Raw genomic sequence first — 19,650 nt, 5'->3', positions numbered from 1 at the left:
CATTCAACTCGCGGTGTGAGGGCCATGGAACACAGACCTGCACGAAAAGCGACAGAACTTTCTTGGTTACTTTATAGAACACGTTGTACAAAACCGCATGTCTCTATCTCGTATAGTTTACGAGCTATGTTTCATTGTAATGGTAGAGAACTTTGTGGACACTCCATATTATACTTTATAAACAAAAAGCTTTACATTGTGTATTTATTTCTTTTTTCAGGTGGACGAATTCGTCAACCGAGGAATGGACTTGGAGCAGAGATTGGCCACAGAAGAGGAATATCTGATGGAAACTATAAGAAGAGCGAGGATTGATATCAGTTCCTGTGTTCTGGATCTCCAGCTTGCTACTGTAAGTTGTCGCAGAACCAGTGAACACGAGGTCAGTATACTTGAATTGTTCAACATTGTATAATATTGTTGCATTAGAAATTAGTCTTTTTATCTGGATAATAACCTCATAAAAGATAAATATATGTGATTTAATGACAGTAATAAGGTGAAATGTAGAAAGCGATATTTTAACTTTCTTTAGAATTGCTTTATATGGTTCATTTTGTGTGTGTGTGTGTGGCGATTATTACAATAATTAAACATATATAAACTTAACTATTGTGATATTCTTAAAATAAATTAATAGCATATTAAGAATTAAAACATCAATTAGAATCGTCAAATAGATTTTCGTGATACATTTTTTATTATTTTTAATAAATGATACATACTATTCAACTTGTCTGCTTGAGCTCCTTCGTGGCTAAGCGGTTAGCGTACGCGCCTTTGGCGTGGGAGACCCTTGTTCGGTTCCCGGCGGGAGCTCATGTGGTTCGGATTTCACGTTAATCAGTAGGTCCCGTCTCATATAGCCTCGCTACTGAAAGGGGCGTTAAACTCAAAATCAACTCAACTCAGCTTGTCTGCGTAACTCGATTGTCAATCTGAAGACCTAAAATTTCCCCGATATCCGTATTATACATATACCCGGAACTTAATTCATGACTCCATTAATTTGGATACTCTTTCTGTGAGATTTTGTTGCCTATCACAACGTTTCTATTGCCTTGGTAGCTTGTAAATTTTGATAGGAAAATAAATGAAATTTTGTTTAATATTTAGAAATGATTTCTTTCATATGAACCAATTATTAAAAAATACATGTCTTTGCTTATTCAATTTAGAATGGATTATTATTATTATTATTATTATTATTATTATTATTATTATTATTATTATTATTATTATTATTATTATTATTATTATTATTATTATTATTATTATAGGAAATTAAACTAAATTTACGTCCCATGATTATGCCCTTTAGGCTAAAGGAAACGGATCATTAGTGAAACTGAATGAATATGAGAAAACTGGTGGAATGAAAATGCGGAAGAACATCATGAAACTCTACAAACATGATGCTGTCCACCATAAATTCACACACTCTGTGATCAAATCAGGGTCTCGTCTCACCAGAGGTGAGCGTTCTATCAGTGAGCTCTAGAATATTTAATTACTATTCAAATATTTAAAAATTCGTGTACGAGTATAGCAGAAAAATAGATGAATTCTTTCTCTTATATATTTGAACATAGGCACTTTCTCTTAAAACAAACTTGTTAAATTTCTTCAATGTTGCCACTTGTATTTCTTTCTTCTACGTTACCTTAAAGATTAATTAATATATATTTTTATTTATTTATTTATTTATAATGGTAAAAATATTAATAAAATAAAAAAAAATGAAATGAAATATTTGAGTTTTACGTCTCACGATATGCCGGCTAGGCTAAAGGAGAAGGTGATGATGAGAAATGAATAAAAATGGTGTAATGAAGAAAGTGGGAGGAAATGGGAGAACCCCAATGAAACTCATCCACACGGGAGTTGGGATCAAACCCGGGATCCCAAGCACCAGAAATGAACGCTCTACCACTGAGCCAACGCGGCCCCACAAATAAAATAGAAATTTATAGATGTTTATACAGAGGTAATTATATGATAAGTTTCATTGTCAGGTTTTTAAAATTTATTTTAAGTTACTTATTCGCATTTTTAAAATATCCAAGTACTTTATTAGGGATGTAAGTGATTGGTACGGCTAAGGTTTAATATTACGAGATGCGCCTATAAAGGTACTCGAACTTAAGCAAGGGAGGCCCAAGTTCGATTCCCGCCGGGAGCTCATGTGGTTCGGATTCCACGTTAATCAATAGGTCCCGTCTCATATAACCTCGCTGCTGGAAGGATCGTTAAACTCAAAATCAACTCAATTGAACCTAAAAAAAAGTAAAATAACACTGGAAATACTTTTGTCTAAGATTTTTTATTAGTGCCTGTTTAAACCAGTTTTGTGCAATTTGTATTTGAGTAAACGTTCGACAAATGCACATAGTGTGATGTCGTTGTACAAAAGTTTTGAATGTCAGGTTTGATCGCCCACCACAATGTACTTCAGAATGGTGTTCTCCTGTACTGCAGTAGCCACCGAATCCTCATATTATTCTTTCTTATTGGCTTTTTTTTTTTTTTTTTTTTTTTTTTTTTTTTTTTTTTACTGTTCTGTTAAAAAATCAGAGACATTTGCAAAACAAACACACATCTTCCTCATTTTCAGGTCCTTCCTTAAAATTAACCAAAACTTTTCTTTGTTTATCTCGAACATGGTTGACAATTGCTGTGGAATTATATGTTTATCAAATTTCAACGATATTTCTCCATATTTACCTCATTTCTTGACGTTCAATGGAGTTGTGACCTAGTATCATCCACAACACTTTTGTATCTACATCTGCAACGTTTCAATAAAATATTTATCCAATTTGTAACAAAGCATAATGTTAGAATGTTGCTCTATTTCGTTACACGTGTTTCGTACGATGACTTCACACTACATACATTTGTCGCAGGCTTATCCAGATACAGACTACATCAAACTAACAGGAAGCTTAGACAAAGGTGTTTCCAGTTTTGTTATACTATGGTTATATTTTAAAGGAAGGCAGCTGTATTTGTTAAAGTTTATAGGGATACCTCGTACTTAAATCTTAAATAAATACAAATTAACTTTAAAAAAAATGAGTATACACTTTGAGTAGACGTTAACGCTGTAGAATTGTATATATATATATATATATATATATATATATATATATATATATATATATATATATATATACATTATTATTAATTTTCTACGTTATTATTATTATTGTAGGAGAATAGTTCAAATTCAACGGAGAGTTTCCACTCAATTGATTACCTGGATATGACGATAGAAAACAATAACCCGGATTTGACAGACCATGAGGAAGCTATCACTGGAGACAGACGGTACTCTAGTAGTAGTACCGGTAGCTGGAGTACTGTTTCTGAGGTATGTCTGCATCAGTTTCTACTGCTTTAGTACCTTGTAATTTTTATCTTAATATTTACGAAAATAAAGGTAGCTCTATATGAACGAATTATCAGATTTCCATACTATGCTGTGCATAAATGTCGGAGTCTTATACAACAGTTCTTTCTGTCCGTCTGTCGAAAGATATCAGAACAAAAACGGTAAGAGATATCAAGAAGCATTTTTTCCCAATCATTTCAGCGTCCCAAGAATACGTTCTATCTCCTCCCTTAACTATTCGTTCAAACCGGAAGAGGTTCAAATTAACCATTTCCTGTTTCAACGTTGATTGCCATAGAACAAAAATTGTAAGGAACAGCAACAAGAGGTTTTCTGTAATCGATCATCGTCTTAAGAGAACATACCGTCACAACCTACAACACTCTACCAAAACCACAAGTGGTTGAAATTACTAGTACTTCCGGTCTTAATACTGACTTCAATAGAGCAAAAACGATAAAAGGTAAAAAGGCGTTTTTTTGCAATTGCTTCAACGTGCAAGAATAGGTTCCATCACTTCTGTTAATTCTCTATTCAAATCGGAAGTGGTAAAAATCAACTATTTCCGGTTTCAACGCTGATCACCATAGAAGCAAAACAGTAATAGATAGCAAATAATGGCTTTTTGATCTGGATTCAGCGTCCAAGGAACAGGTCTTATCTTTGATCTTATTCCTCTGTTGGAACCAGTAGTTATAGAGGTACTACTTCAAGTTTAAGTATTAAATTTGTATAATTTGGAAGTCTACCGTAGTTTCACACGAAACTTGTTTGTTTAATAATATTTCGTTTATTTAATACAGTGGACCACAGTTCACGACTCCCTCTATTCGTCCACATATCGGTTCACGAATGATATTTCGGGCTATGAACACACACCCGAACACACATTTGTATCCATGCTATCAGTAGTGCTTTCAAGCATTTGTCATACACATTATTTGTCAGGGTGTTGTGTCCAAAAATTTCTTTGCATTTTTTTGTATTATTTTAGTCTTCATTATATCTAATTTAGGATAATTAAGAATATTTTCATTTATATCCTTCATCACAAAAAAAAAAAAAAAAACGCTTAAAAAGATAAAAACAAAAACATGTTTCTGTGGCCTGAACACATCAATTGTGTATATTTACATTAATTTAAATGGCAAAAATAATTTTAGTTCTTAAACAGTTTACGAAACGGATTAAATTCAGGACGCAAGGGTTCACTGTATTTAATATGAATATTATTTCTTATTCAAACATTTTATTTATTATATTCTGTATAGTTGTTAAATATATTTTTCCAGTGGTATACGCAGAATAAAATCAACGGGGAGAAGGGGGCTTCAAGGACTTTATTTCATATACTTTCAGGACTAGCGTGATTTCTATATACAGGATGTTTCAAAACAACACCGACAACGTTTAGGAGGTGATTCCTGACACCAAAATAAGACAAAAAATATAGACTAATCTGGATGAACAAATGCTCCCTTTTGGAGTTATAAGCTGCCGAAAACGTGAAAAGAATGAACTTTAAAGATCCATAGCTCTAAAACTATTGGTCCTACCGTAGTAAGATCAAGACTTCACCTAGGAACTAATATGTGCGCTATTCAAAAATACATGTTTCAGAATCCAAAGGTACTCACGCAACTATTTTTATAGAGGGAGTTTAGCTACCGGCATATAATTTGAAGTGCTCACCAACTACCTCTATAAAAATTGTTGCAGAAGTACCGCACGATTCTGAAACTTGGATATTTGGGTAGAGCACATACTAGTTTCTAAATGAAGTCTTGACCCGATAGAGCTTTGAAGTTTTTTTTTTTTTTTTTTTTTTTTTCACGTTTTCGGCAGCTTATAACTACGAAAGGAAGCACTTGTGCAACCAGCTTGATATATACTTTTTGTCTTATTTTGGTGTCAGGAATCACCTCCCAAACACTGTCGGTGTTGTTTTGAAATAGCCTGTATATAGGGTGCGCAAAACAACACCATCAATGTTCATAAAGTGATACAGTATATCATTTGACGCTTTTACGTATTAAAAAACGTGAAATATACTGTGGCATATCACATCCCAGCGTACGTTATTCTCAACACGAGTAACCACGGAGCTGGCGTTCCCTAATACGTCAGATGTCCCGCTTACGCATTCCGTATTTATTGTTGTCAAAGCTTACCTTTTCCCTACGTAGACTCACCTTTTAAGTCACAGTATATCTAAAAATTCTGGTGGTAGCATGTCTGGGATTTATGTTATGAGGGAATCCCTTGCCCACACATTGTACATTACTGGAATAATGTATTTTGGATGCATATGCATAACTTCCTTTACACTGGTATGAACCACCACTCCACGGTCTCTCGTGTTCGAAATAACGAGTGTTGCAATATAGCTTTTCCATACTTTTGGGCAGCTTTAGCTGTAAAACTAAGACTTTTCTCCATAGGTCCATATGAATTTTCTTTTGTCTCGGGAATCACCTCCCAAACGTTGTAAGTGTTGTTTATTGAAACACTATATATATATATATGAAGGAAAAAGTTCGAGGTTTAACCCCCTCCTGAGCAAGATATTACGGAAAAATTAAAATTTACTATCTATGTTGGAAGTACATGTTTTTCGGTTTTGATATAGTATCGTGAGACATTTGGGGAGTCACTTGAATTACGAGGTTCTAACCTCCGAAAAATCACATCGGAAGCCGATGCCCAAACCATGCTCAAGCTATCAGGCTGGTAACAGCTCATGGGCTGAGACGATTACTGATAATTGCGCTCCAACTAGGTTTCTCAAGAATTGCTAATGTGTTTAAAGTAATGTATTGTTGATGGTTGTCCATTTTATGTGACTTACCTCTGTTTTTCTTTCTTTGATTTAGCACTCATATGACAACAGTAGTGATGAGAGCTTCTGTTCTATACTTGACACTTCGACCTCAGTCATGTCATTGCATTCGCAGCCAGTGTCTGTAGCATGGCTGAGAATGTTATATGGCTATTCGCCATACAACATCTTTGCCATTGTCAACATGTCTGAGGCCCAGCGTGTCAGCGGTCTCAAGATTTTGTTGATAATGACCACTCCAGAGACTTCGGTCCTTGGAGTGTCCTTATCTTACCTAATAAGTTCTGAGAGGATTCGAATTGGAATGCCATGGCAAATCGTGGACTTGCCCGATTACGATCTCAGTGGCATTCCTCGAGAAGACTCTCCTATGACTAACTTCTTTAGAAGTGTATATTGCTTGTGGCGAATCCTCCAGTTCCAGAGGTGGGGAACCCCAGCAATTGCACTTCCAGAAGTAGGGGGTCAACCAGGTGAAGCTGAGGTTGAAGTGCAAGTGGAAGAAGAGGAAGGATCACACTCTAATGGCAGCCACAGAGAGGAAGAAGCTAGTGATGAAGAGAGGAGGCCTAAGGATGAAGAGAGGAGGCGTGTGTATGGACCAGTTGTTCGACCGCCTCCCCGTTCCAGGTAATACTTCAAAGTCTTATTTATTCATATATATTATTCTGAAAATTGTTGTGGGTTATGCACTTTTAGCGACCGTAGTATTTCTCATGCCCAGCTTGTTAGAGACCCGAGAATTATATTAATGGACTTAATAAGACTCAAAAACTTAATTGAAATTATTTACAATAAATTAATTTATTTTATTATTTGTTAGTGCACTAAATTGAATTTATGTTCACACGAATTCTAATTTCTTTTTTATCTTAGTTTATCTAGATTCCAAAGGATAAGAAGCTTAATCTTCCGGCGGAGACAAAGCGGAACGGTAAGACAATAAAATAGAAATTAATTTATAACAGTAGTTTCTTATTTATTTTATTTTTTATTTATTTATATTTATGAAATTTATAAATTTATTTTTTTTCTATTTGTACTAACGCTAAGTGTAAAAATTCTGACAAAAGGTATAAATTGCGAGTGTGAAGATATTAAGATATAACTTCTGAAGAAACTAAACTGACGCTCACAGTTCTAACTATTCGTTAATGCCGAAAAATTCAATACAAGCCGCCATCTTCTTCAGCGTATAATGGATCATTGCATCAAGAGAACCACGACCCAAATATTCTTTGCAGATTGAAAAGTTTGAAACAAATCATGTATATTATTTCGAGCTATCAGGGAAAATGATGTTATCAGCTGAGCTTTATTAGTTAATACAAACTATTTACTGAACTAATTGGTTTTATTTTTATTTTTCACCATATTACCAGCAAGCATAACTCCACAGGTAAAAAGAAAAAAATCACAATACAGATGAAACCCCAATAATTAATTGAAACAGAAACATTTATGTATTATGAATTACCATATTTGCTACAAGCTATGTAATGTTAGATGTAAGCTTAACCATATCTGAAATATATATTTCTTTTAATTATGTGATGGAAACCATAAAATGTGATTGAAAAGAGCAATGTGTGTTTATGTAAATAAATAAGCTTCTGAAGAAAATGGAGGTTCCCATTGAAAATTTCGGTATTGACAACTGGTATTTAGACGCATTCCGGAGTTTAATTTAATAGTTGGTTAGGATATACTTTAACTCAGTTTTTTTTCCTTCGCTGCTACCTCTAAAAAGGAAGAAGTGAAATTGTCATCCATACTTATAGTTCGATCTTCTATTACAGAAATAAAGCGAAATCCACTAATCAATTGTACCTTAACCCAATTCTAGAATACTCTTAGCGTTCAATGAAAAAAAAAAAAAAAAAATGTTCACAGATGAGAAATACACCAATCGATAGAACAAAATGATATGTGCGACTGTAAAAGGTCATGCGTAGTTTTTGAGAAAATGGAGGGAAAAAATAATTAATTTATAAACTTAAATAATTTATCCTGTACGAGAGCTTATTGAGGTAAAACGTTAAAGTAACCTTTCATTAAGCTTTTCATTAAGACATAGATTCTTAATGAGATATAGCCCGAAATTATCATGAACTCTTAATTTTTTTATTTTTATTTAACTAATATATTGTCCAAAAATAAGGCATTGGCGCAAATCCCCTCAATCTTGGAGTTGGAGGGAATGTCCTCCCAATAATCCGATTTGAAATGTGTATTTTTGGGGGTGAAAAGAAGAAATATGATATTATTTGTGTCCGACTGCTACAAAGGAAAGAGAGATTAAATTGATGTTCCTTGCTGTATAATATACAACAGGTTCACCTCGGAAATCAGATTCATCTACCGTAATATGAGTCTCTGTCTCCCCCCACCCCACCCTTCCAGAATAAGCCTCAAATTGCCCGCCTCCCAATGTTGAAGACACTTGTGCTCCCTTGATCCTCCACAGCATTATTTTTCTACTTCATAACTATTTTGAACATCGCTTAAAAAAAGGAACGGTATTACCCGTCCCCCCCCCCCCTCCAATGTTGAAGACAGATTTGCGCCGATGGATAAGACATACATAAATCGATAGATCCCTTGGAAATGAACGAAATAATATGCTTTAAGCTAAATTCTTATGCTTAGTTTTTGGGAAAATCGAAAAAAAGGAAGATACTAACTTTTGTGGCGCTAAGAAATGTGTCGGTCTTTACCAATAATAAATGACTGTTTTTAATATGCTGGAAGAAATGGTACTACACATGTGGCAAAATTCACTTGAAGTAGGAGATTGTACTTATTGTTGACACAGCACTGTTTACGCATATACTGCTGAATTCCTAGCTGTTAATGATGTTTATATGCAACTAGAGATATTACGTAGGAAATAAAAGTACAGGGGTATTGTTACAAGTAAGATGAGTCATTGATGAAACAGATTTGGACTGGAACTAAAATAACTTGATTTATATTTCGTAGGAGGAAGCAACACGAAAACGGACCACTCCACCACCAACTGAGGAACGAAGTCATCCCACTTCTCCTCCTGGGACCTCGCAGATGGATCGTGAGACGATGGTCAAAGAAGTTTTCGTGGAGGAGATCAAGGAGGTAAACTGATTTATTATTTATTTATTGATTGATTGATTGATTCCAAGGATACTAATAACAGAATTAGATTGAAGTCATGCAAATGCTTATTTTAATATTTAGTTTGCAAAACTCGCCGGTGTTGAGATAAGCCTAGAATTAAAGTCGATGTTTAGAATACTCGGATGTTGCTTTCTTTTTAACCCAACAATTGGCACGTGTGTAATACCCTTGGTGTAACCACGTTTTTACCAGTGCGTTGCATCCCATTCTTCTAAAGGCTTTCCTACAAGAAGTTATTCTCAGAGGTGAGATACGAGTTTCAGCAAGGAGGGAGTTTCTTTTATCTGTAGTTACGTTGTTTATTAAACTGAATGCCTTAACTCTCAGCAATAACTTTAATTATTTTTCTTGCCTCCTTGATGATTTGATGAATTTCTGCTTTAGGAAAACCTTGACTATCTACAAACACTTGAAAATTATTTAATGTGGTGTTAATCATCTCTTTGAAAGCTGGAAAGGAAAGGAAAATAAATATATTAGATTCTCAAGAACAATACTATTTTTTTCTTTTTCATAAGTGCTCCTCTATTAGGTGGAGAGGTGATTTTAACAACCAGTTCGGGCGAATCAGTGCGAACTAGCTGAATGACATCACTGATACTGATTTTTTTTTTCGAAACGCAAGTAGCTTAGAATTATCATTATATATAGTTTTCTATATGAAATTTCAAGAATAATAAATAATGCTTCTCTATTCTCATTAAATTTCTATTGTTTTATTATAGCACGAACGGCGACAGGAACCAAGACCGAGAAAACAGCGACAAGAGGGCACCGAGAGGTCACCGCGAGAAGTCGATGATGATAATTTGAGAGAACACCCAGTTCAGGTAAATTGTGACTCATATATATATTGTTTGTATATTCATTATTTGTATATTTGAAAGATTGATACTATAGATTTATTCACAGAACATATTTTTACAGGAGCCGCCGTATCCGTACCCTGTATCTTGGCGAAGTAGACTCTGTTGCGTCATCAGTTGTGCAGCTAGATGCGTTGTCGCCCCGTTTTCGGCTTGTTTGGGCTATGGAGTGGACCCGTGCGACAATTGGTGTAAGTTATTTTCATATTTTAATCTGTACAAATTAGTGTTATCACCATAAGAGTTATGATCATTAATCTTTATGAGTTAATCTTTTATGTACCAGTATACAAATGTTTACTTGGTTACACGGTGAAACCATCTTATAGCACTGATTACTGATGTTATCCATTGAACTGAAATGCAACTAATTCATACCTAGTCCAGTACATTGCAACTTTTTGTGGCAAACAAGTCTAGTTGTCTATATTTATTTATTTCAAATTATATTAATATATTTTAATCATTTAAGTTTTCTCTTGGTGAACGTGACTTCCTTCGAAATTGCAAAAGAACTTTTCGTGTTTACTGACACGTAACATCGTGACCCATCTGTCAACAGAGATCAAGCAACCTACTTCTTCCACCCTCCATTTTTTGTTGACACAATGTTGTACGTATCAAAATTCGAAATTGTCTTGATCATAGCGATAAGTAAATGGCAGTTTTCCTCGTTTAATAGTCGCAGTTGGATTTTCACATTTAAAAAATGATACAAAAAGTGCTACTATTACGCAAGTGAACACGGTAGTTTGATTATGAACGTTTAGGTCATTAGCGAAGCCATGACTATTTATATGTCGGTCTTACTCGACTTTTGCCCGAATATCACCTATTTTTTGTGTGATTGGATGCCTACTGTGAGGAGCATCTTGGATATAAAAATTTCCACAAAGAAAGTGACTGTTATCTTATCTTGCCCGTAAACAGCACAAATTTCTTAACAGGTCTGTGCAATATTTACACCTTTACTGAAATAAAATTGGAAAATGTAGCGCAGTTTTGCGGGAAGTTCACTTATCTTCACGGCGCAATACCTTACGTCTAACTAACTAACTTCATGGCCTTGGAACCCGGAGGTTCAATGCCGCGTTCGCAAGTCAACTAGATCCAGTTTCTGTTTTGTATTCCTATTTCTGCGAGATCCATTTTAATATTGCCCTCCTATCTGCGCCTAGGTCTTCCTAATGGTTGTTTCCCGATTGATCTTCCAGTCAAGTCTTTGAAAGCGTTCCTACTTTCTTCCAGCCTGGCTACATGACCTGTCCACCTGACCCTCTTAGATTTGATGACCCTAACAATGTTTGGTAAAGCGCATAAATTATGTAGTTCCTCGTTATGAAGTTTCCGTCATTCCGCTTTCACGTTCCTCTTCGGTCCGAATATTCGTCTCAGGATCTTGTCCTCAAATATTTTCAATATATGTTCTTCCCTCAGAGTAAGCGACCATACAGCACAACAGGCATGATCATCGTTTTATATATTTTAAGCTTCAAATTCCTCGACAGAATTCGCTACGACAAGAGATTTTGAGCTGAATAAGTACGAATTCCCTGGTTTTAGTCTACATTTAATTTCTTCGTGAATATGGTTTCCGTCTATTAATATTGATCCTAGATATTTGAAAGTATCCCCTTACGTCTATTTGTAAGAATCCCATCACTTATACATCTACTAGCTTCAACTGTGAAATGACCTTAGGCCGGACACGCTGCGACTTATATACCCAGAGACTTGAGACACTAGGCCCATTTCGTACGCGAAAAACCTACTGTATTCTAGACTACATTATATAATACTGTATTCAACATATAACCTCCCTCTAAATATCATTAGTCCCCATGAGTACTAATAGTTCCCAGATGAACCCAAGTACAAAAACTGAAATTAGAAATAATGCTATTTAAATTGTATAAAATATAATAATTCAAATCCTCATTATTTTTATATTTTTGTTCATTTTAGATCAACGAGAGGAAAGAAGAAGAAGGTGGGAAAGAGAGCATGGAAACAGGGATCTTCCTCCCAACTTACTCCATCTCCGCCATGAATCTCAGTGTGGCCGCTGCTTCAAGTTTTATTTTTGCCCCTGCTGCTGCTGCATTCCTTGGTGCGACGATGAGCGAGAGTGCTTCCTCTAAAGAGGAATTGAGGTAAAAAGATAAGAATATCTAAACATAATATATCTTTCGTTTTATCAATTCGCTTTAATGTCCTTATTTGTATTATGTATTTGTAAGTCTTCGATATTTCTCTTTGACGTCTGTGTCTCGAATTTTCTGTATTACTTGTCTGCAGTTATGATTTCGGGTAATTTGACGGACTCTCAACTCGGCGACTTTTAATTCATCTTTTTCAATCCTTTAGGTTGTCATTTTGCAGAAGGGTTAAGTATTATGTTTATAAAATAAATTTAAACTACCGATCTTTTTACCTCAGAATATTCCACTTCCTCTCAAGATTACATCCATTAGACCAAAGGATGATGTACATATGTGTATATAATCTATGTAGTAATTGTAGTTACTCAAAATTCAATAGTAAGCTTTTGCTAATTCTTAACGACAAGTCGTTTTGTAGAATCTAATACAGTGAAACCTCACAATAACGGACACCTCCATAATACGGACAGATTTTATAAAACTGTTTGTATTATAATAGAACAGGAGCCTCAGCAGTGTTATTTTCTCATAATGCTTTAGTAAGCTCTTTGTTCTCAGTTTATATATATTCAGCACAAAAAATGCTTCCTTCAATTTAAAAATAAAACGTGGTCACGCTAAGTAAACAGAAATTCTCTTTTCTACAAAACATCTTTCAAATTCAATCTCAATAAATTGGTGAACCACTACACATAACATTCTTCATTTTCCTGTACATCTATCCAAACTAAATTGCTTCCTGGCGTTACTCCTTCAACACTTTCTGTGGTGGAGAACCAATTATAAGACCAAGAATTCTACACGAAATTTCTTTTCTTCCCTGAAAAAGTCACTACTTCTGTTTCCCTTGGTACTTGTATCTTCCCCTGCAACTCCACATAAACACATCTCTTCAATGATACTTCTATTTGTTTACAAAACGAATTTCTGCTTTACTCCCCCAACAATTGGAACATGTCTTCTCTGTAACTGTCAACTTTCATTTACAGACAAATAGTTACGTCCGATCAATGCCCGTTATTCAAAGGTATCACTGTAGTAGAAAGATTTCTGCATGAAATTTATATTGTATTGAGTTTATAACAGTATTTAATGATTATTGTTACATTTTTGTTCTCCAAGAAAACGAAAATCGCGCTTGACCTCAGATCAAAGAAAGTTTCAAATACTTCCATATACGTTTCCTATAGCTCCAGTAGTACAGGACTTGTTCCAACGATTCAAATGAAAAATGTTGAACCATCCCCCCTGTCACTCTGTGGCCTTCACATTTTGGGTCTGCTGAAAAAGCTGCTAAGGTGACAGGTTTTGATGAGATGACATTTTACATATGATGAAATGAAGGTCACCATACGACAGTGGTTCAAAGACCAACCTCCCGAATTCTGTGTGGAGGGATTTAAACACTATCACAATTGGACAAGTGCCTGAATGTGTTGGGGTGACTTCTGAGAAACATACTGACTCTGAGTCACATTAAATATTTCAGCGACTATAGATTTTAAATACAAAAGAGGACTATAAAATTATCTAGTACATAGTGTTAAAAATTCAGGTCAATGTATTTACACATGATGGTGCTACACTTACCAAAAGAGTTTCATTTATTTTAAGAGTTAAAGGTGGTTACGAATTTCAAAAAAGTTGAGAATGCCATCACTCAGTTTGAGGATAACCTAAAAGGAGCAAGCTCTACCTTGCCATTTACATCATTTTCATGTAATAACAAATATTCCAACTGTTTCTTTACACAATACATATGCACTGTTATAGACTCAATATAGAAATCAGTAAAAAAAAATTTAAAAAATAACAAAAAAAAATAAAAAAATAAAAAATAAAAAAATATAAAAAGCAAAAAAAAAATGAAAAATTTAAAAAATAAAAAAAATAAAAAAATAAAAAAATATGAAGTAGGTAGAAAGTAGTGTTAAAGTAGAATAGTTGTGTAGAAGTAAAACGTAGTGTAGTAGTACCGTAGAACATGTATATAATATAGAAATAGAAAATATATTGAGTAATGCAGAAATCTGAGAAACAAAAGGAAAACAAAAGTAAAATAGATTCCAAGCGAAGTAGAAAAAAGAAAGAAAGAAAAAAATGATTAATCCTAAGTACAAGTCAGGAGAAAATGAATAATTTGCTAAGCGTCATAACATCAATTTTGCTCCTTTTTCACATCTGGATTTCTGACAATCCTACATAGAACTAAAAATTAACTGCCTTTGCATACATTCAATAGAATTCTCAGAGGTTATATTTTATTTGTTGACATCGTGCTTAAAACATCAAATATATCAGAGATCAACAACAATCAAGATAATGTATTTGTAGATAATGTATTGACACCATTCTTTTTCTTTATGACCTCTTTCTCAAACATCGATTTCACTATCAATGTATGTAGCATATCTTCCAAATCACCTTCTCAAAATAACGGCATCTAGATATGATTCTTTTCTAAATCATTGACCTTATCAATTGGTATTTCGCATGATATTATGTCTTCCCGTCATGCTTGAAGCTGCACATGCTTCTTCACTATAATGTATTTGTAGGTCATCCTAAAAGCCATTTATCTTTTATTCAAATTTCTATTCCTATTCCGTGCGTATCGTCAAATTCTTATGCTATGCAAAGAGCTTTCATGAGAATGTCCACGTGTTCTATGGCGCTCTTTGAATGGTAGATTGGAGTACATAATACGGATACATCTTTTCTCATGATCATTGTACTCTAGGGTTAATTTCCAAAAAGCATTAGGATTAGATTGTAGAAATATAGTATAGTGTAGACTTCATATCAATATTAGTTAATTAAAGAATAAAAAGTTTAAAATTAAAGTATTTGTTGTAATAAAATAAATATTAGATTAATTGAAAAATGGAAATCATTACGCTTGGAATAGATGTGAATCATATATTTCGTAAATCTTGACAAATTTTACATTCTACACTGCTTGACAAACTTAAAAAAATATGCTTACTAAAATTAATTGGCATATTTTTGGTGAATTTCTTTTGTTTCGATTTTCATGGTGTATATTCCATTACTTAGAATTAATTAAAGACCATAATAAACGCTGTTGTAATAAATTAAACAAGCTGAGACTGCCTTCCGTGTTCCCGCTATTTCACCCTATGACATTGTGTCCATTTTCCATGAACCATCAATATTGCCAAGTACCAAAATTAACATCCTTCTATTTTTTATTTATCACGAGTTCTTTGTTGTTTATGTAGATCAATCTCACAATTTACCCCATCTAGCATCAAGAAGAAGAGGAAAGACTTACATCTAATACTCTTTGACAGTTATGGAACGTTTAGCCTTTACTCCACGGGGAATCCAATTTTTCTTACGTAACTTTATAAACAAAACATTCATGTCGGCAATACCTTCACATATTTCTCTAAGACGACTTCGTGGCCAAACAATAATAAAATTGAACTTTAAAATAATTTTAATCGAGACTAATTTACATGCAAGTTGAATCTTCAAATTAATCAAACGTGTGCGATCAAAATAGTTGCACAATGATTTCAAACGATCTTCCTTTATACCAAAATGTGAATTCTTATTGGAGCTTCCTCTGCTAAATATATTTCAGGCACTCCGAGTTTACCAGTTAACCTTCCATTCTTTCTGGGATGATCTTCTTCTTGTTCACATCAAGCATAGGTTGGTGGGCAACATGTAAATTTTAAAGCTTTTCTCTCGCTTGGGATTTTATACTTTGATAATGTTTCTTCTTCGTAGCAGCATTTAGATAATCTATCCTTGGTCTTTCTCTTCCGGGTTTTCCTTCTGCCTTTTCCTCTATTAGCACGATGATCCAATCGGAGTGCCGAATAATATGGCCAAGCATGCTGTTTCTTCTTTTTCCTATTATCTTGATGATCTGTCGTCCTTCATTAGCTTCCTTTAGTACGTCTTCATTTCTTTTCCTTTCGGTCCATGATATCCGCAGCATTCTGCGCCAACATCACATTTCAAATGCTTCCAGCTTGGATATTTCAGCTTTTCTCAATGTCCACTTCTCTGATCCGTAAAGCGCCACGCTCCATACCAGAGTCTTAATAAATCGTTTACGAAATTCCAATGACATATTTCTTGAACTCCCCAAGCTCCATGATTATTTATCCAATAAAGAGCAACCGATTGTTCTGAGTTATAAATCTGGTTTACATTTAATAAATTGAATTGTTAGTTCTGAGCTGTAAATCAGTAGCTTTTTCAATAATCTCCAACATGACAGCACACACTTTTCTTTATATATATATATATATATATATATATATATAAAGAATGTACATACAATTTTTCTAAAATTACAAAAAGCATGTAACAGCTTGAATTTTCTAGAAAGGCCATTTACAAATAGTTTCTGATAACACTAAAAATTGTTTTTATTACTTGTTAAATTTCCTAGATTCTTTCAGAAAAGCTGGTAAGTCCCAATAACTATTGCAACCTTTCTTGCAATAATAGTTTCAGAATCACCATCACAAGAAAAGATTTATGAATAATAGGTGAAATAGCTATGTTTCTTCACGGATTTTTCAACTAAAATACTTATTTGTAAATAATAATAACAATAATATAAATAAATATTGAATAAACAAAATAAAATAAAGAAAAAAGAAACATAAAATTAATTACTGAAACATAACGGATCAAAACTTTATGCACAATGGACGAAATAGTTCCCTTTCGTCAGGCATCTTTTGACTCTACTTAAACATTATATAAAGAACCAAATAAAAAAAGAAAAATCACACACTATCTGTAGTGCATCATTGAGCTTAGCTTACTTACACATATTCCTATGCTCATTACTCGAACTTGGTTCAGTTAACAATGTTCTTCTCAATAAAAGCGAACATATCCTTGTTGGCTACTGGCCTTACATTTGTTTCAGTTATTTCTTTTGTAATCCGTGGAAACATAACTTAAAGTATGATTTAGTACTTTTCATGAGGAAAGGACTGCAATTCACAAAAAAGTGACTCTTATAGTCTACAGTACCATTTCGTGGTTGAGTGGTTCTTTGATTGCGCCTAATATCGGGTTCGACCCTGAGTAGTTGTTCGGATGCCTGTCTAATATTGTCCAGATGCTGCAAAGGGATGTTGATTTTCAATCAATCGTCGATCAGAGAGATGTTAAAAATCGTAATTAATCATTTTCATTCGCTGAGATTTCTTCTCCTTCTTATGTTACACATTTCACCAGGGTGCTCACTTAACCATGGAACCGTGAATTTCATTATCAAATCTCAAAAATCTAGAAAGTTTTCAAATGAATAGGAATAGCTTATCAAAAGAAAGTAAAAGTCAAAAGAAATGCTATTCTTTTAGTATTTTTCTGTTTCTTGTATGCACAGTTAACATAAGGCTTAATGAAGAGTTTAGTTATTCCGTTGCAACATGCCAACCTTCAGACGATTTTTGTTGTCGTTGTGCGGTCAGTAAAGATTAATTTTATGAACTTCCTTCCCTACCGTAAATCTTGGACCATAAAAACATGCAGAAGCACTGAATTCGATTATTTAGTTTGAATGGGACAGAATTACTTCTGTTATAGGGCCCATACACTATCAGTTCTAACTGATCAGTCCAACTGAGCTAGAAACTTACTTAACCGATCCTACGATGAATTAAACTGACAGTGTGTGGAGTACCGTCAGTTAATCGAGTTCAGTCCTTCAGTTTCATCGAAGGTTCTATGGAGTGCACTTCTAAGATCCCTGAAGTACCAAAGTTTTGGAACGTACACTTCCTCACCTCCAGTCCCAGATTTCTTGGATTCGTTCACTTTCCATAGATCCTCCCTAAATGCCGACCGTAGGTTGTTTATTTTTATTTATTTATTTTTTTTTTTTAATAACAGTGTCGCGTGTTGCCTGAGGTTCCAACTCTTTTAATTTTGTAAGTAACACATCATATGCCTCCCCTCTTTTATACCTATTCGCATAATGCACATGATGCATGTTCCAAAGTTCGGGATGAGCACGATAGCCTTCAATAAAAGTCAATAATGCCTTTCTCTTACTAGCTGTCATGATGAAAGGACCTGAACTGAGACAGCTTTGTGTTTCCTTCAGTTAATAGCACAGTTATAATAGCAAAAGACGGTTGGTTTGTTCAGTCCAAAATAATCGTTCTTAAGTCCAAATAACCGCATGAAGAACTGACTGAACTGAAAGAATTCCTTCAGTTCACAGAGTTTTTCCTTCAGTTCTGACGTCATGATCAGGGTTTCCTTCAGTTAAAGTGATATTGTATTAGTTCTTTCTCTAAACAGTCATGTGAAAGATAAGCCAAATCTCAGTGAAATTTGAGTGGAACAATTCTCTTCCATTACAACCCTGAGTGATAAATTATGCACTCATTCTCATTCTGTGGTACTACTTGTATGATTCTTTCTTCTAAAAAATTTCTAGAAAATATTATAATCTTCGTCCTTCTTCTAATAGCTTTGGTTATCTTTACATGTCTAATTTCAACTATTTCTTTGTCTTCAAGTGGTTGCATAAGTTCTCATACGCCCTCTTAACTCATATTGATACATAAAGTGTCTTCAAATGTCTGAAAATCTCTTGATTTTTCGAGCGCCTTAACTACTATAGCACCAATGATGCATTACGTTTCATAATTTTCACAAATCCAAAATACTATAATAAACAGTTAACCTGGAAGTCAACGTTACACTTTTACTCTCTTCATTAACACAGTAATTTTGTCAAGCAGTGGCACATAAATGTACATATTTATTATATATTTTTTAAATAAATAAAATCCCCTTCCTGTGGGACGCCTACACGTGCAAAATGATATCTACTGAATTCTGTTCAGTAGAAATCTGTTGCAGCGAGGCAGCTTGTGCAGTTATTTAGAAGTAAACAAAGAAAACCAATAACCAGATAGTGATTTCCTTTGGACAACAAAAAAGAATTTATTCTCCAGTTTGCATTCATACGTTTCATATTCAAAGTATAACATCAAAAAGTAATTTGATAGATATTATTTCGTAAAAAAGATAAATTAGTAAATTGCACTATCTTTTGGCTGTTGCTTATTAAAAATTAGAAATTGTACTACTATCTGTTGGCTGTTGCTTAATAATAGTTGTGCAGTGTCTCGTGGCGAAGGGGGTGTCCAGGAATAGCACCTCTTCATATGATGAAGCTATCCCTGGGGCGAAGGGCCCACTAGAGGTAAGAGGTAATTA

General features: G+C 34.2%; 1 protein-coding gene across 2 annotated transcripts; it reads left to right on the top strand.

Annotated features, from left to right (window-relative positions):
• Positions 1 to 223: 223 nt before the first annotated feature.
• Positions 224 to 12,427, top strand: LOC145662046 (uncharacterized). 2 transcript variants are annotated; one of them, XM_081727380.1, is made up of 8 exons: positions 224 to 382; positions 3,215 to 3,373; positions 6,268 to 6,863; positions 7,110 to 7,167; positions 9,216 to 9,347; positions 10,115 to 10,219; positions 10,317 to 10,446; positions 12,221 to 12,427. In XM_081727380.1, the coding sequence occupies exons 1-8, from the start codon at positions 245 to 247 to the stop codon at positions 12,394 to 12,396; spliced, it is 1,494 nt and encodes a 497-aa protein (XP_081583506.1). In that variant the 5' UTR covers positions 224 to 244; the 3' UTR covers positions 12,397 to 12,427. The 2 variants fall into 2 exon arrangements, with proteins under 2 accessions (XP_081583506.1, XP_081583505.1); XM_081727379.1 differs by having other exon boundaries at positions 10,302 to 10,446.
• The last annotated feature ends 7,223 nt before the right edge of the window (positions 12,428 to 19,650 follow it).

The sequence above is a fragment of the Thermobia domestica genome, chromosome 10, assembly GCF_964235325.1.
Source record: "Thermobia domestica chromosome 10, izTheDome1.hap1.1, whole genome shotgun sequence".
NCBI classification, from domain to species: Eukaryota; Metazoa; Arthropoda; class Insecta; order Zygentoma; family Lepismatidae; genus Thermobia; species Thermobia domestica.
This window is presented reverse-complemented; position numbering and strand designations above follow the sequence as displayed.

What these genes read in the sequence shown, in the direction of transcription:
- LOC145662046 (XM_081727379.1), top strand. Translation starts at nt 245, where the DNA reads ATGGACTTGGAGCAGAGATTGGCCACAGAAGAGGAATATCTGATGGAA. An exon ending in TGAGAGAACACCCAGTTCAG is followed by an intron (nt 10,220 to 10,301) that starts GTAAATTGTGAC and finishes ATTTATTCACAG; the next exon opens with AACATATTTTTACAGGAGCC. An exon ending in GGACCCGTGCGACAATTGGT is followed by an intron (nt 10,447 to 12,220) that starts GTAAGTTATTTT and finishes TGTTCATTTTAG; the next exon opens with ATCAACGAGAGGAAAGAAGA.